At 30.1% G+C, this 14606-nt stretch overlaps 1 protein-coding gene across 4 annotated transcripts in view; it reads right to left on the bottom strand.

Annotated features, from left to right (window-relative positions):
- TTBK2 (tau tubulin kinase 2) overlaps positions 1 to 14606 on the bottom strand; it is a 167905-nt gene that overhangs the window by 131778 nt on the left and 21521 nt on the right. For all 4 annotated transcript variants that reach the window (XM_042989059.1, XM_007081723.3, XM_042989058.1 and 1 more), the window contains exon 2: positions 465 to 600. In XM_042989059.1, the coding sequence (XP_042844993.1) occupies positions 465 to 533 (69 nt within the window). In that variant the 5' untranslated portion in view covers positions 534 to 600. The remainder of the gene's footprint in view (positions 1 to 464; positions 601 to 14606) is intronic.

The following is a 14606-nucleotide window of genomic DNA, read 5'->3' as shown; positions in this document are numbered from 1 at the left end:
CAGAGTAAAAGATTTGCTTCAAAATATTCCGGGAGGGAGGTTAAAGAGATAAAACAAGACTGACTATAAATTAATAACTACTTAAGCTGGGGCATGAGTATATAAAGGTTAATTATATCAGTCTCACTACTTTTATGTATGCTTACAATTTTCCTTAATAAAAAGTTCAAAACTTTTTTAAAAGAGAAGTTCATTGTACTGTATTTTTTTTTTTTTTCATTTGTCTTTCTCTAAGTACACTTTTTTCTACCTTACTCAGCATTAGCTATCAGTGGTTAGGAAAACTGACTACTGTATAAAGCAAGAATTATTGTATAAACAAGACAATCACAGGAAAATAACTGAAAACTGATTCAGGCATATTAGCAATATATATATTATTTCCTAAGGAAATCCTATTTTTATCAAGATACCAAAAATTACCCCACATGTTGTCTCTCTCTCAATCTAAGAGAGATACCCACCACTTTCCATCTTTCTTTGACCAAGATTCCAACACTGAGAATATCCGGCTGCTCTCCTCCTCCACTCATTGCAATTCACTGATGTGATAGAACGGTTATACAGGCATCCAGCTCCCAAGGGTGGTTTCCATTTAACCTAAAACAAAAGAAACAGCAGCAGCATATCAGGGCTAATTAATTAACACAAACATTCCAGGACCAAGTAGCACCATTAATTCTATACATTAATTAGGTTGCTTTGTTGTAAAGGGAGTAAAAACACCACAAACTCAGTTCCAAAATCTGTTTAGTGCTTATATAAAAAAAAAAGTACCTTTCCATTAAAGGTGCCCATGACATTACAAAGACATTATGTTACAACACAGATATAATTTCAATAACTGAGACTGCTAAACTATAGAGCAAGCATGGTGTCAATGACAATTGACCTAGACAGACCACCACCTTAACTACAACATATTGCTAAAGAAAAAGACAAGGCACCTAACTTACAACAGCTTATAGTTTAATAGGTTGTAACTTAGAGCCTATCATCATCAGAGCTAATAAAATTTTAATATTACATAATGTACAAAATGCATTCAAAATGCATAGGAAATAAACATGAGCCACAGAAATGTACTGTTGATCAGTTCTAATACAATGATATTTAAAGAAAAAGAGGATAATAATATGAACAGCATACCTACAGAAAATGAAAATAACCAGAAAAATCTGGCCTAAAGGAGATAAGGAGATGACAACATAAATCATAATTAGAAATTAGGAAGACATAAAAAGAAATCTGAGCTAACTCAGAAAAGGATCAGAAATGAAGAGGAGACACATGAGAAAACACCATACAAATTAAGGAAGAAAAAAAAGAAGAAAATGAAAAACACATTTAAAAGCAAAAGTGACAAATAAAAGGCAAAGTAAATACAAAATACATATTATAGAAGGCCCCCAAAAAGAAAACCCATGCTAGGAAATAGAACAAATACTAGCCACTATAATACAAAAAATTTCTCTAAATTAAAAGAAAAAGGCTAAATTTGCATACTGAAATGGTATATCACTGGGATATTCTTGGGTATACCCAGGTATACCTGAGAAAACAACCCAGGAGATCAACATCAACATGCAGTCTAATAAAACTACTGGATTTCAAGGGGGAAAAAATCATCAGCATCTGTGCAGACAGTCCAAATTACTTAAAAGGTAAAGAAAACAGACACTGGCACTGACAATAGACATTAGCACAAACAGTTTACACCAGCAGACAATGAAATTATACATTTAAATATCTAAGCCAAAGATGTTCTACCCAGCCAAATTAACTTCCATAGCTAAAGGAAACAAACAGTTATGAAACACAGAACTCAAAGAACACTGTTCCCAGGAAATGCCCCTAAAAATCAACTATATAACAAGCATCAATCAAGGAATTATGGTAGAAGATCTGGCATGAGGAATGGCCTGGAAAGGCCTAAAAGCAATGATAACCCAGTAGCAATGAGTACCTCTGCCTTCAGATTGTGGACTTTAAACATCACCTCCCACTAAAAGAAATCAGGGCTTCCTGGAGAAATGGCTTTTTCCAGGTCTGACACAGGAAATTGTACACAATGAACTTGAGATATCTTGTCAAATCAGAAAGCAACAAAATATCAACAATACTACTACAGGCAAGTCAAAGGAAATCAGAGCCAGGCAAAAGGATTCTCATTTGCCAAATTTCTCCCTTGAGCATATACAAGAATGGTGACTGCAATGATTGGAAAATATAAAAAATACAAATACCAATAGTTTATAATGACACTCAAAAAAAGAAAAAGAGGGGCGGCTGGGTGGTTCAGGTGGTTGAGCATCTGACTATTTATTGGTTTTGGCTCAGGTCCTGACCCCAGGGTCATGGGATGGAGCCCTGTGTGGGCATGGAGCCTGCTTGGGATTCTCTCTCTCCCTTTGCCCTTCTCCCCCACTCACATGCAGTCTCTCTCTTTCTCTCTCTAAAATAAACAAACAAACAAAAAAAAAAAGTAAAAAGAAAATTCCTCTTTGGCCATCCTGTGGAGGTTGCCAGAGTACAACTTATTACTCTGAACACTGATAATGAAACAAAGAATCATGTATTTATCGTGCCTTTCTGGTATGAACAGTATCTGGGGGAAACTAAGGAGATGAATTTTTCCTCAAAGGATAATCACAGCTAATAAATGCTAGAAGAAATGACAGAATTAGAAAATCACCATTTTCCATGGGGTGCCTGGGTGGCTCAGTTGGTTAAGCATCCGACTTCGGTTCAGGTCATGATCTTGAAGTTCTTGAGTTTGAGCCACACATTAGGTTCTATGCTGACAGCTCAGAGTCTGGAGCCTACTTCGGATTCTCTCTCTCTCTCTCTCTCTCTCTCTCTCTCTCTCTCTCTGCCTCTTCCCTGCTTGCACTCTCTCTCTCAAAAATAAACATTAAAAAAATTTAAAAAAAAAAAGAAAATCACCATTTTCCAAATCCAAAGGTAGATGGGGAATTTTAATATGAAAGATTAAGTTGAACCCACCAATCAATCTTTTTTTGTTTTAAATTTAATTTATTTATTTGGGGGGGGGGGGGGCGGTGAGAGCCAGAGAGCACAGGGGGATCAGAGAGAGAGGAAGAGAGAGAGAGAATCCCAAGCAGGCTCCATGCCACAAATGCAGAACCCAACAGGGGACTCAAACTCACAAACCATGAGATCATGACCTGAGCCAAAATCAAAGAGTCAGACGCTCAACCAACTGAGCCATCCAGGAACCACCCCCCCCACAACCACCAATCAAGCTTAACATCACTAAAAAGCAAGACAATGAAACGTAAGTGCTTCCTGATATTCTGCAACAAAATTTTCTCAGCACCACCTATGCTATGAAGCCCCTCGCCTAAAAAACAATTTCAAAACTAAATTTAATCAATATTCTAGATTTAATTATCATTTAAAAAAATAAGGGGAACAAAGGCATATGTTAAATGCCAACCTGAGAATACAGTAAGCTAAATCCATGATACTGGAGATTCTAAAGGACAAAATGACCAGTTTATCCAACAAATAAATGGTATGGAAAATAAAAGACCTTACACTATACATTACAAGAAACAATATACATCTCAAACTAAGGCAACAACTAGCAATCAGAAAAATTGAGTAGGATATAATATTAAGGAATAACTGATAATTTTCTAGAGTGTAACAATAGTGGTATGGTTATGTTTAAAAAGTCTTTCTCAGACAGATACCATATGTTTTCACTCTTATGTGGATCCTGAGAAACTTAACAGAAACCCATGGGGGAGGGGAAGGAAGAAAAAAAAAAAAGAGGTTAGAGTGGGAGAGAGCCAAAGCATAAGAGACTCTTAAAAACTGAGAACAAACTGAGGGCTGATGGGGGGTGGGAGGGAGGTGAGGGTGGGTGATGAGTATTAAGGAGGGTATCTTTTGGGATGAGCACTGGGTGTTGTATGGAAACCAATTTGACAATAAATTTCAAAAAATACATAAAATAAAATAAAATAAAATAAAATAAAATAAAATAAAATAAAATAAAATAAAATAAAATAAAATAAAATAAAATAAAATAAAATAAAAAAAAAATAAAATAAAATAAAATAAAATAAAATAAAATAAAATAAAATAAAATAAAATAAAATAAAATAAAATAAAATAAAATAAAATAAAATAAAATAAAATAAAATAAAATAAAATAAAATAAAATAAAATAAAATAAAATAAAATAAAATAAAATAAAATAAAATAAAATAAAATAAAATAAAATAAAATAAAATAAAATAAAATAAAATAAAATAAAATAAAATAAAATAAAATAAAATAAAATAAAATAAAATAAAATAAAATAAAATAAAATAAAATAAAATAAAATAAAATAAAATAAAATAAAATAAAATAAAATAAAATAAAATAAAATAAAATAAAATAAAATAAAATAAAATAAAATAAAATAAAATAAAATAAAATAAAATAAAATAAAATAAAATAAAATAAAATAAAATAAAATAAAATAAAATAAAATAAAATAAAATAAAAAATAAAATAAAATAAAATAAAATAAAATAAAATAAAATAAAATAAAATAAAATAAAATAAAATAAAATAAAATAAAATAAAATAAAATAAAATAAAATAAAATAAAATAAAATAAAATAAAATAAAATAAAATAAAATAAAATAAAATAAAATAAAATAAAATAAAATAAAATAAAATAAAATAAAATAAAATAAAATAAAATAAAATAAAATAAAATAAAATAAAATAAAATAAAATAAAATAAAATAAAATAAAATAAAATAAAATAAAATAAAATAAAATAAAATAAAATAAAATAAAATAAAATAAAATAAAATAAAATAAAATAAAATAAAATAAAATAAAATAAAATAAAATAAAATAAAATAAAATAAAATAAAATAAAATAAAATAAAATAAAATAAAATAAAATAAAATAAAATAAAATAAAATAAAATAAAATAAAATAAAATAAAATAAAATAAAATAAAATAAAATAAAATAAAATAAAATAAAATAAAATAAAATAAAATAAAATAAAATAAAATAAAATAAAATAAAATAAAATAAAATAAAATAAAATAAAATAAAATAAAATAAAATAAAATAAAATAAAATAAAATAAAATAAAATAAAATAAAATAAAATAAAATAAAATAAAATAAAATAAAATAAAATAAAATAAAATAAAATAAAATAAAATAAAATAAAATAAAATAAAATAAAATAAAATAAAATAAAATAAAATAAAATAAAATAAAATAAAATAAAATAAAATAAAATAAAATAAAATAAAATAAAATAAAATAAAATAAAATAAAATAAAATAAAATAAAATAAAATAAAATAAAATAAAATAAAATAAAATAAAATAAAATAAAATAAAATAAAATAAAATAAAATAAAATAAAATAAAATAAAATAAAATAAAATAAAATAAAATAAAATAAAATAAAATAAAATAAAATAAAATAAAATAAAATAAAATAAAATAAAATAAAATAAAATAAAATAAAATAAAATAAAATAAAATAAAATAAAATAAAATAAAATAAAATAAAATAAAATAAAATAAAATAAAATAAAATAAAATAAAATAAAATAAAATAAAATAAAATAAAATAAAATAAAATAAAATAAAATAAAATAAAATAAAATAAAATAAAATAAAATAAAATAAAATAAAATAAAATAAAATAAAATAAAATAAAATAAAATAAAATAAAATAAAATAAAATAAAATAAAATAAAATAAAATAAAATAAAATAAAATAAAATAAAATAAAATAAAATAAAATAAAATAAAATAAAATAAAATAAAATAAAATAAAATAAAATAAAATAAAATAAAATAAAATAAAATAAAATAAAATAAAATAAAATAAAATAAAATAAAATAAAATAAAATAAAATAAAATAAAATAAAATAAAATAAAATAAAATAAAATAAAATAAAATAAAATAAAATAAAATAAAATAAAATAAAATAAAATAAAATAAAATAAAATAAAATAAAATAAAATAAAATAAAATAAAATAAAATAAAATAAAATAAAATAAAATAAAATAAAATAAAATAAAATAAAATAAAATAAAATAAAATAAAATAAAATAAAATAAAATAAAATAAAATAAAATAAAATAAAATAAAATAAAATAAAATAAAATAAAATAAAATAAAATAAAATAAAATAAAATAAAATAAAATAAAATAAAATAAAATAAAATAAAATAAAATAAAATAAAATAAAATAAAATAAAATAAAATAAAATAAAATAAAATAAAAAGTCTTTCTCTGTCAGAGACACATAAACTACCAATGTACGAAGTGAAAAAAAGGTCTTGAATTTGCCCTAATTCACTGTAAGGGGAAAAAGAGTTACTGTGTTAGGGGTGGAGAATTAGATGAGGTAAGAATGGTAAAATTTTTATAATTTTTCTAACTGTATGATGGGTACATGGGAATTCACTATACTATCTATTTCTGTGTATGTTTGCAATATTTATATACTAAAAGTAAAAAAAAAAGTGCATAGGTTAAAAATATCTAGAGTCTTTTGTAACAAACAGTGCTGTGATAACTACACATCCAATGCAAAAGAATGAACTTGTACCCCCATCTAATATCATATACAAAAATTAACTCAAAATGTATCAAAGACATAAAAGTGAAAGCTACAATTATAAAACTCTTGGAGAAGAAAACAAAGGCATAAATCTTTATGACCTTGGATTAGGCAATGATTTCTTAAATAGGATACTGAAAGTACAACAAACCAAAAAGAAAAAAAAAAAGATAAATTGAACTTCATCAAAATTTTTAAAATTTATGTTAAAAGACAACCTAGAAGAAAAAAACTGCAAACTATATTATCTGATAAAGGGCTAATGCCTACAATATATAAACAACAATTCAACAACCCAAAAAAACCAAACAACTCGATTTAAAAATGGGCAAAGGACCTAAACAAATAATTCTCCAAAGAAGACATATATATGGCTAAAAAAGCATATTAAAAGATGCTCAACATCTCTATCATTGGATAAATGCAATTCAAAACCTCATGAGAAATCACCGCATAATCACTAGGATGGCTAGTATTAAAAACAAGCAATCAGTTGTTTAACATAGTGTTGGAAGTTCTAGCATCAGCAATCAGACAACAAAAGGAAATCAAAAGCATCAAAATTGGCAAAGATGAAGTCAAGCTTTCGCTTTTTGCAGATGACATGATACTATACATGGAAAACCCGACAGACTCCACCAAAAGTCTGATAGAAGTGATACATGAATTCAGCAAAGTCGCAGGATACAAAATCAATGTACAGAAATCAGTTGCATTCTTATACATTAATAACGAAGTAACAGAAAGACAAATAAACTGATCCCATTCACAATTGCACCAAGAAGCATAAAATACCTAGGAATAAACCTAACCAAAGATGTAAAAGATCTGTAGGCTGAAAACTATAGAAAGCTTATGAAGGAAATTGAAGATACAAAGAAATGGAAAAACATTCTGTGTTCATGGGTTGGAAGAATAAATACTGTTAAAATGGCAATACTACCCAAAGCAATCTACACATTCAATGCAATTCCAATCAAAATTGCACCAGCATTCTTCTCAAAGCTAGAACAAGCAATCCTAAAATTTGTGTGGAACCACAAAAGACCCCGAATAGCCAAAGTAATACTGAAGAAGAAAACCAAAGCGGGAGACATCACAATCCCAGACTAAATTTAGCCTCTACTACAAAGCTGTAATCATCAAGACAGCATGGTGTTGGCACAAAAACAGACACATGGACCAATGGAATAGAATAGAGACCCCAGAACTGGACCCACAAATGTATGGCCAACTAATCTTTGACAAAGCAGGAAAGAGTACCCAATGGAAAAAAGACAGTCTCTAACGAATGATGCTGGGAGAACTGGACAGCAACATGCAGAAGAATGAAACTAGACCACTTTCTTACACCATTCACAAAAATAAACTCAAAATGGATGAAGGACCTGAATGTGAGACAGGAAACCATCAAAACCCTAGAGGAGAAAGCAGGAAAAAACCTCTCTGACCTCAGCCGCAACAATTTCATACTTGACACATCTCCAAAGGCAAGGGAATTAAAAGCAAAAATGAACTATTGGGACCTCATCAAGATAAAATCTTCTGCACCGCAAAGGAAACAATCAATAAAACTAAAAGGTAACCGACAGAATGGGAAAAGATATTTGCAAATGACATATCGGACATATCCACACCCAAAAAACAAATAATCCAGTAAAGAAATGGGCAGAAGACATGAATAGACACTTCTCTAAAGAAGACATCCAGATGGCCAACAGGCACATGAAAAGATGCTCAACGTCACTCCTCATCAGGGAAATACAAATCAAAACCACACTGAGATATCACCTCACGCCAGTCAGAGTGGCTAAAATGAACAAATCAGGAGACTACATATGCTGGAGAGGATGTGGAGAAATGGGAACCAGCACTTTCAACAATAGCCAAATTATGGAAAGAGCCTAAATGTCCATCAACTGATGAATGGATACAGAAATTGTGGTTTATATACACAATGGAATACTACTTGGCAATGAGAAAGAATGAAATATGGCCTTTTGTAGCAATGTGGATGGAACTGGAGAGTGTTATGCCAAGTGAAATGAGTCATACAGAGAAAGACAGATACCATATGTTTTCACTCTTATGTGGATCCTGAGAAACTTAACAGAAGACCATGGAGGAGGGGAAGGGGGAAGAAAAAAGTTACAGAGAGGGAAGGAGGAAAACCGTAAGAGACTCTTAAAAACTGAGAATAAATTGAGGGTTGATGGGGGGTGGGAAGGAGGGGAAAGTGGGTGATGGGCATTGAGGAGGGCACCTGTTGGGATGAGCACTGGGTGTTGTATGGAAACCAATTTGACAATAAATTTCATATTAAAAAAATAAATGAAAATAAATAAATGTAGAAAAAGAAAAAAAAGCAATCAAACAGAACTAATAAGTATTGGAGAGGATATAGAAAGTAAAATATAAAGGTAAAATAGTGGCAAAGTAAAATATAAAAATGTAAAAACAGCCACTATGAAACACACAGTATAGCAGTTCTTCAAAACATTAAACATATATTTCCCACATGATTCTGCAATTCCAGTGCTGGGTATATATCCCCCCAGATTGAAAACAACGTCTCAAACAGATATTTGTGCACTCAAGTTCACAGCAGCATTATTCACAATAGCCAAAACATGGATACAGCCCCAATGTCCATCAACAGATGAATGGATTTAAAAAATGTGGTATATGCATACAATGGAATATTATTTAGCCTTAAAAAAAGAAGGAAATCCTGACATGCTACAACATGAATGAAACTTGAGAACGTTATACTGAGTAAAATAAACCAGTCACAAAAGGACAAATACTCTTATGTATCCACTTATATGAAGGATTTAGAGTAGTCCAAATCACAGACAGAATAAGTAGAATGGTGGTTACTAGGAGCAGGAAGGGAGGGAAAAAGGGGAAGTGTTGTTCAGTAGGTATAGAATTTCAGTTTTGCAAGAGGAAAGAGTTATGGAAATCTGTTTTACAACAACGTGAATATATTTAACACTAATGATCTGTCCGCTTAAAAATGGTTAAGATGGTATATTTTATATTTTCTTTACCATAGTAAAAAAGCAAAGCAAAAGGAAAGGAAAGCAAAAGGAAAGCAAAAGGAAAGGAAAGGAAAGGAAAGGAAAGGAAAGGAAAGGAAAGGAAAGGAAAGGAAAGGAAAGAAAAGAAAAGAAAAAGAAAAGAAAGGATGGTATGGGCCCAAGGTGGGGAAACTGGTAACATTCAGCATGATAATATACATTCAAACTCTAAACCAGTAATTATACTTCAAGAAATCTATTCCAAAGGTACCACGACAAAAAACGTGAAATGACTTCTTCACAAGACTTTTCACTGTAACACTACTTACAATCACAAGACTAGAAAAAAAAAAACCTAACAGCCCATCAATAGGGGATTAATGGAATGATATGGTTCATCTGTGTAATGGAATACTAGTCCAGGAATAAGAGAGATGTTGATACAGTGATTTTCAGGATATATTGTTAAGTGAAAAAAAGCAAGATGCAGTAAAGTATTTACAGTATGCTACTTTTGTGTTAAAAGAAGATAAATGTTAAACTTATTTGCTTTTTTTAAAAAGAAAAAGAAAAAAAGATAAGCCAAAAAATGATGAAAATGATTCCTTATAGCAGAGGTCAGTGTATTGTTGGAAAAAGGCCAGATAGTAAATATTTCAGTCTTTTCAAGCCATACAATCCTTGTGATAGCTACTCAACTCTGCTGTTACAACACAAAAGAAGCTATAGATGATATGTAAACAAATGAGTATGGCTGTGACAAAACATTATTTGCAAAAAGAGCTAGGTAGCCAAATCTGGCTTACAGGCTGTTGTTTGTCAACCTTTTCTCAAACGAATGGAGAAAACAGAATAGAAGGGATAAGAACGGGAGTCAGACTTCTATGGATCTATTTTATAACATAGGTTGAGATTAAGCCCAGCGTTGGATGAGCTTGGAGTCTGCTTAACATGCACTCTCTTCCTTCTTTCTCCCTGCCCCTCTCCCTTGCTCTCCAAAATTTAAAAAAAAAAAAAAAAAAAAAAAAAAAAAAAAAAAAAATTAAACCAAAATCATTGTTTTGCATGAGAAAAAACTATTATAATTAAATTCCAAGTTCAAGAAAGTAACTTTCCAATAGTAATCATCAGAGCTGGCTTTAAACTCATCCTCGTCTATCAATAATAGGTATGAATAAGTGACCACACTTCAGAAAGTCTACTAATTAGGGGATGCCTGGGTGGCTCAGTTGGTTAAGGGTCTGGCTCTGGATTTCGGCTCCGGTCATGATCTCATGGTTTACGATATCGAGCCCTGCGTTCAGCAAAGAGCCTTCTTCTAGGATTCTCTCTCTCTCCCTCACTCTCTGCCCCTGCCCTGCTCGTGTGTGTGGGTGTGTGGATGGGTGTGCGCGCACACACGCGCACACCCTCTCTCTCTCTCAAAATAAACAAACATTTTTAAAAAGTCAACCAATTAGCAGTGACACTCCATAACCACATGTACATAACGAAAGTTCAACCACTTCCTAAACAGTCTCACTTCACTGATCCCAGAACTCTTAAGCCTCATAGCTCTCCCTTGCACAGAGAGACATGAAAAAGCATTTGGTTCAGATATTCAGTGACGGCCTCTTCCTTCAAGACAATTAAAAGATATAATTAGGGGCGCCTGGGTGGCTCAGTCAGTTAAGTCTTCGACTTCAGCTCTGGTCATGATCTTGCAATTCACAAGTTCAAGCCCTGCATCGGGATCTGTTGCTGACAGCTCAGAGCCTGGAGCCTGCTTCTGATTCTGTGTCTCCCTCTCTCTCTGCTCCTCCCCCACCTTTTCTCTGTCTCTCTCTCTCTTAAAAAATAAATAAAACATTAAAAAAAATTTTTAAGACAAAATTAAATTTAAAAAGAAAAAAAAGAGCCAAACATCAAAAATTTTACACAACCTCTAAAAATTTAAAACAGACTGAAACCAATAACCTACTGTTTTACCAAGTTTGTGGCTCTAAAATACAGTAATTTGATTGTACATTCCCTATTCTAAAGGAATAAAAGAACCACAAAGAAATGTTAAAACAGCCTTTAGTAGTTATAGTATTAGAATATCGATTACATTATTTTAAAACTATTATAGATATACTGCAGAACACAGCAAATAACTGATTACATTAAGCCACTAGGAATCAACATTTTACGCAAAAAGAGATATAAATACAGAAGTCAAAGAAGTAAAAATCCTGAAATCCTATAATGAAGAAAGTATGAAAAAATATGATCTTTATTTAAATATGTACTTCACAACTAACCATGAGCAGTCCTAGGAGTAACACAGAACAGTCTCATTAAACATTTATTAGTATACAGACTGAGGGTACCAAATACCATTTTCCTCCCCGCCACACCCAAAACGAAAAAGACTGAGGGGTGTCTGGGCAGCTCAGTTGATTAAGTAACTGACTCTAGATTTCGGCTCAGGTCGTGATCTCATGGTTTGTGAGTCTGAGGCCCACATCAGGCTCTGACGACAGCGGGAAGCCTGCTTGGGATTCTCTCTCTCTCTCTCTCTCTCTCTCTCTCTCTCTCTCTCTCTCTTACTTTCTCTCTCCTCTTCCTCTCTCCCTACCCCTCCCCCACTCACATTCCTTCTCTCTCACTCTCAAAATAAATTTTATTTATTTATAAACTTTGAAAACAAAACAAAAAGAATGAAAGCTCCTTGGACAAATGACTACTTCTAAACTACGGCAGAGTATGTAAAAGATATGCCTAGAATCTCGCTATGCTTGAAAGCAGGGAATATACAGGGGTGCCTGGATAGCTCATTTGGTTAAGTGTCGGACTCTCGGTTTCAGCTCAGGTCATGATCTCACGGTTTGTGAGTCTGAGCACGTCAGGCTCTCTGCTGTCAGCGAGGACCCCACTTTGGATTCTCTGATTCCCCTCGCCCCCATCTGCCCCTCTCCTGTTGATTCTCTCTCTCTCAAAATAAATACATAAACTTTTTTTAAAAGTTTAAAAATTTTTCTAATTTATAAAAAGAAAATCTACAATCTAAAAAGGCTAGTAAAATATTCCTCCCTTTTACAACTGTGTCTCTGTATGAGGCCACATTTTCTTTATATACTTCAACCAAAGCAACATATTGTAAGAGAATGAACACAGAAGTATGAGAATCCAGCTGTCTTCTATCACGCCAGATATTGAAGAGACTTAAAAAAACATAAAAGAATGCCATTCATTTCATCAACTTGCTTTTCTGTTTTGGAAAATAGTTAACATGCAACAGTTTTATTATTTTAAAATAAATAAATTTAAAATATATTTTAATCTTAATACAGAAAATATCATTATATATAAATCTATGATTAAAAAAACAAATTCTTTAGGGTCCTCAAAAAATTTTAAGATTAGTAAGACAGACGTCCTGAAACCAGAGTTTGAGAACAGCTAAATTATGTTATAGAGATATATATTTTTCCCTATTAATAATCCTGACTTATGGTATACAAAGCTATGCGAATGAGTAAACTTTTTTTAGAGTTCCATTTTTGTTTTATAATGTTTTCTAATATGCCATTTTGTAGTTTTTTTTAATCATGAGAAGTGTACTCTTTAATCCCCATTACCTATTCCCCCATCCACTTAGATTAAGAGTCTGTTTCTTGGTTTGTCTTTCTTTTCCTTTGCTCATTTGTGGTTTTTTTTTCTTAAATTCCACATACAACTGAGACCATATGATATCTGTCTTTCCCTGACTGACATATTTCGCTTAACATAATACTCTCTAGCTCCATCCATACTGTTGTAAATGGCAAGAATTCATTCTTTTTTATGGCTGAGTAACATTCCATCATGTGTGTGTACACGTGTGTGTATACGTATCTTCTTTACCCCATTCATCCATCTGTCGACAGACACTTGGGCTGTTTCCATAGTTTAGCTATTGTAAATAATGCTACAGTAAATATAGAGGTGCATGTACCCCTCTGAATTAGTGATTTTTGTATTTGGGGGATAAATACCAAGTAGTGCAACTACTGGATTGTGGGGTAGTTCTATTTGTAATTTTTTGAAGAATTTCCATGGTGTTTTCCATAGTGGCTGCACCAGTTTGCATTCCCACCAACAGTGCAAGGGGGTTCCTTTTTCTCCATATCCTCGCCATTACTTGTTTCTTGTGTTTTTTTATTTTAGCCATTCTGACAGATGTGAGGTGATATCTCATTGTAGTTTTGATTTGCATTTCCCTGATGATAAGTGATACTGAATAATTTTTCACATGTCTGTTGGTCATCTGTATGTCTTCTTTGGAGAAATGTCTACTCACATCTTCTGCCCATTTTTTAATAGGATTATTTGGTTTTTGGGTGTTGAATTGTATCAGTTCTTTATATATTTTGGATATTAACCCTTTATTAGATATGTCCTTTGAAATTACCTTCTTCTATTTGGTAGGCTGCATTTTAGTTTTCTTGACTGTTCCCTTCACTGTGCACAGACGTTTTGTTTTGAAGTAATCTGAATAGTTTGTTTTTGGTTTTATTTCTCTTGCCTGAATAAGTAAACATTTTTTAAAATTCTACAATCTCAACTTTTACTAATCATCCTTTCAATAAACATTTGATGAGGACCCTGCCAAAAACTGTGGAAACACTAAGATGAGTAAGCCACAGTTCCTAGCTTGTAGGACAAGAATGGCTCCAGGAAAGAGTTCTCAAAGATGATGCTATTGATAGAATACCTAAATGAACCTGAATACATTAAGAGGAGACCTGTACAAATTGAGGAAAATTTGGGACTGAATTAGTGATTAGGAAACTAACCAACCAAACACACAAACAAAAACAATTATAAGCTCTAGGAAAAAACAAACAAAAATAACAGTGTAGAGAAGAAAAGATACCATTATCTCTATTTATATCTGTATAGATAGCAAATTTCACCTACATGTCAAAGCATTTAGAGCCAAAATAAAG

Source organism: Panthera tigris, chromosome B3 (genome assembly GCF_018350195.1).
Source record: "Panthera tigris isolate Pti1 chromosome B3, P.tigris_Pti1_mat1.1, whole genome shotgun sequence".
Lineage (NCBI taxonomy): Eukaryota > Metazoa > Chordata > Mammalia > Carnivora > Felidae > Panthera > Panthera tigris.
The sequence above is the reverse complement of the archived record's forward strand: the minus strand, read 5'-3'. Positions and strand labels throughout refer to the sequence as shown.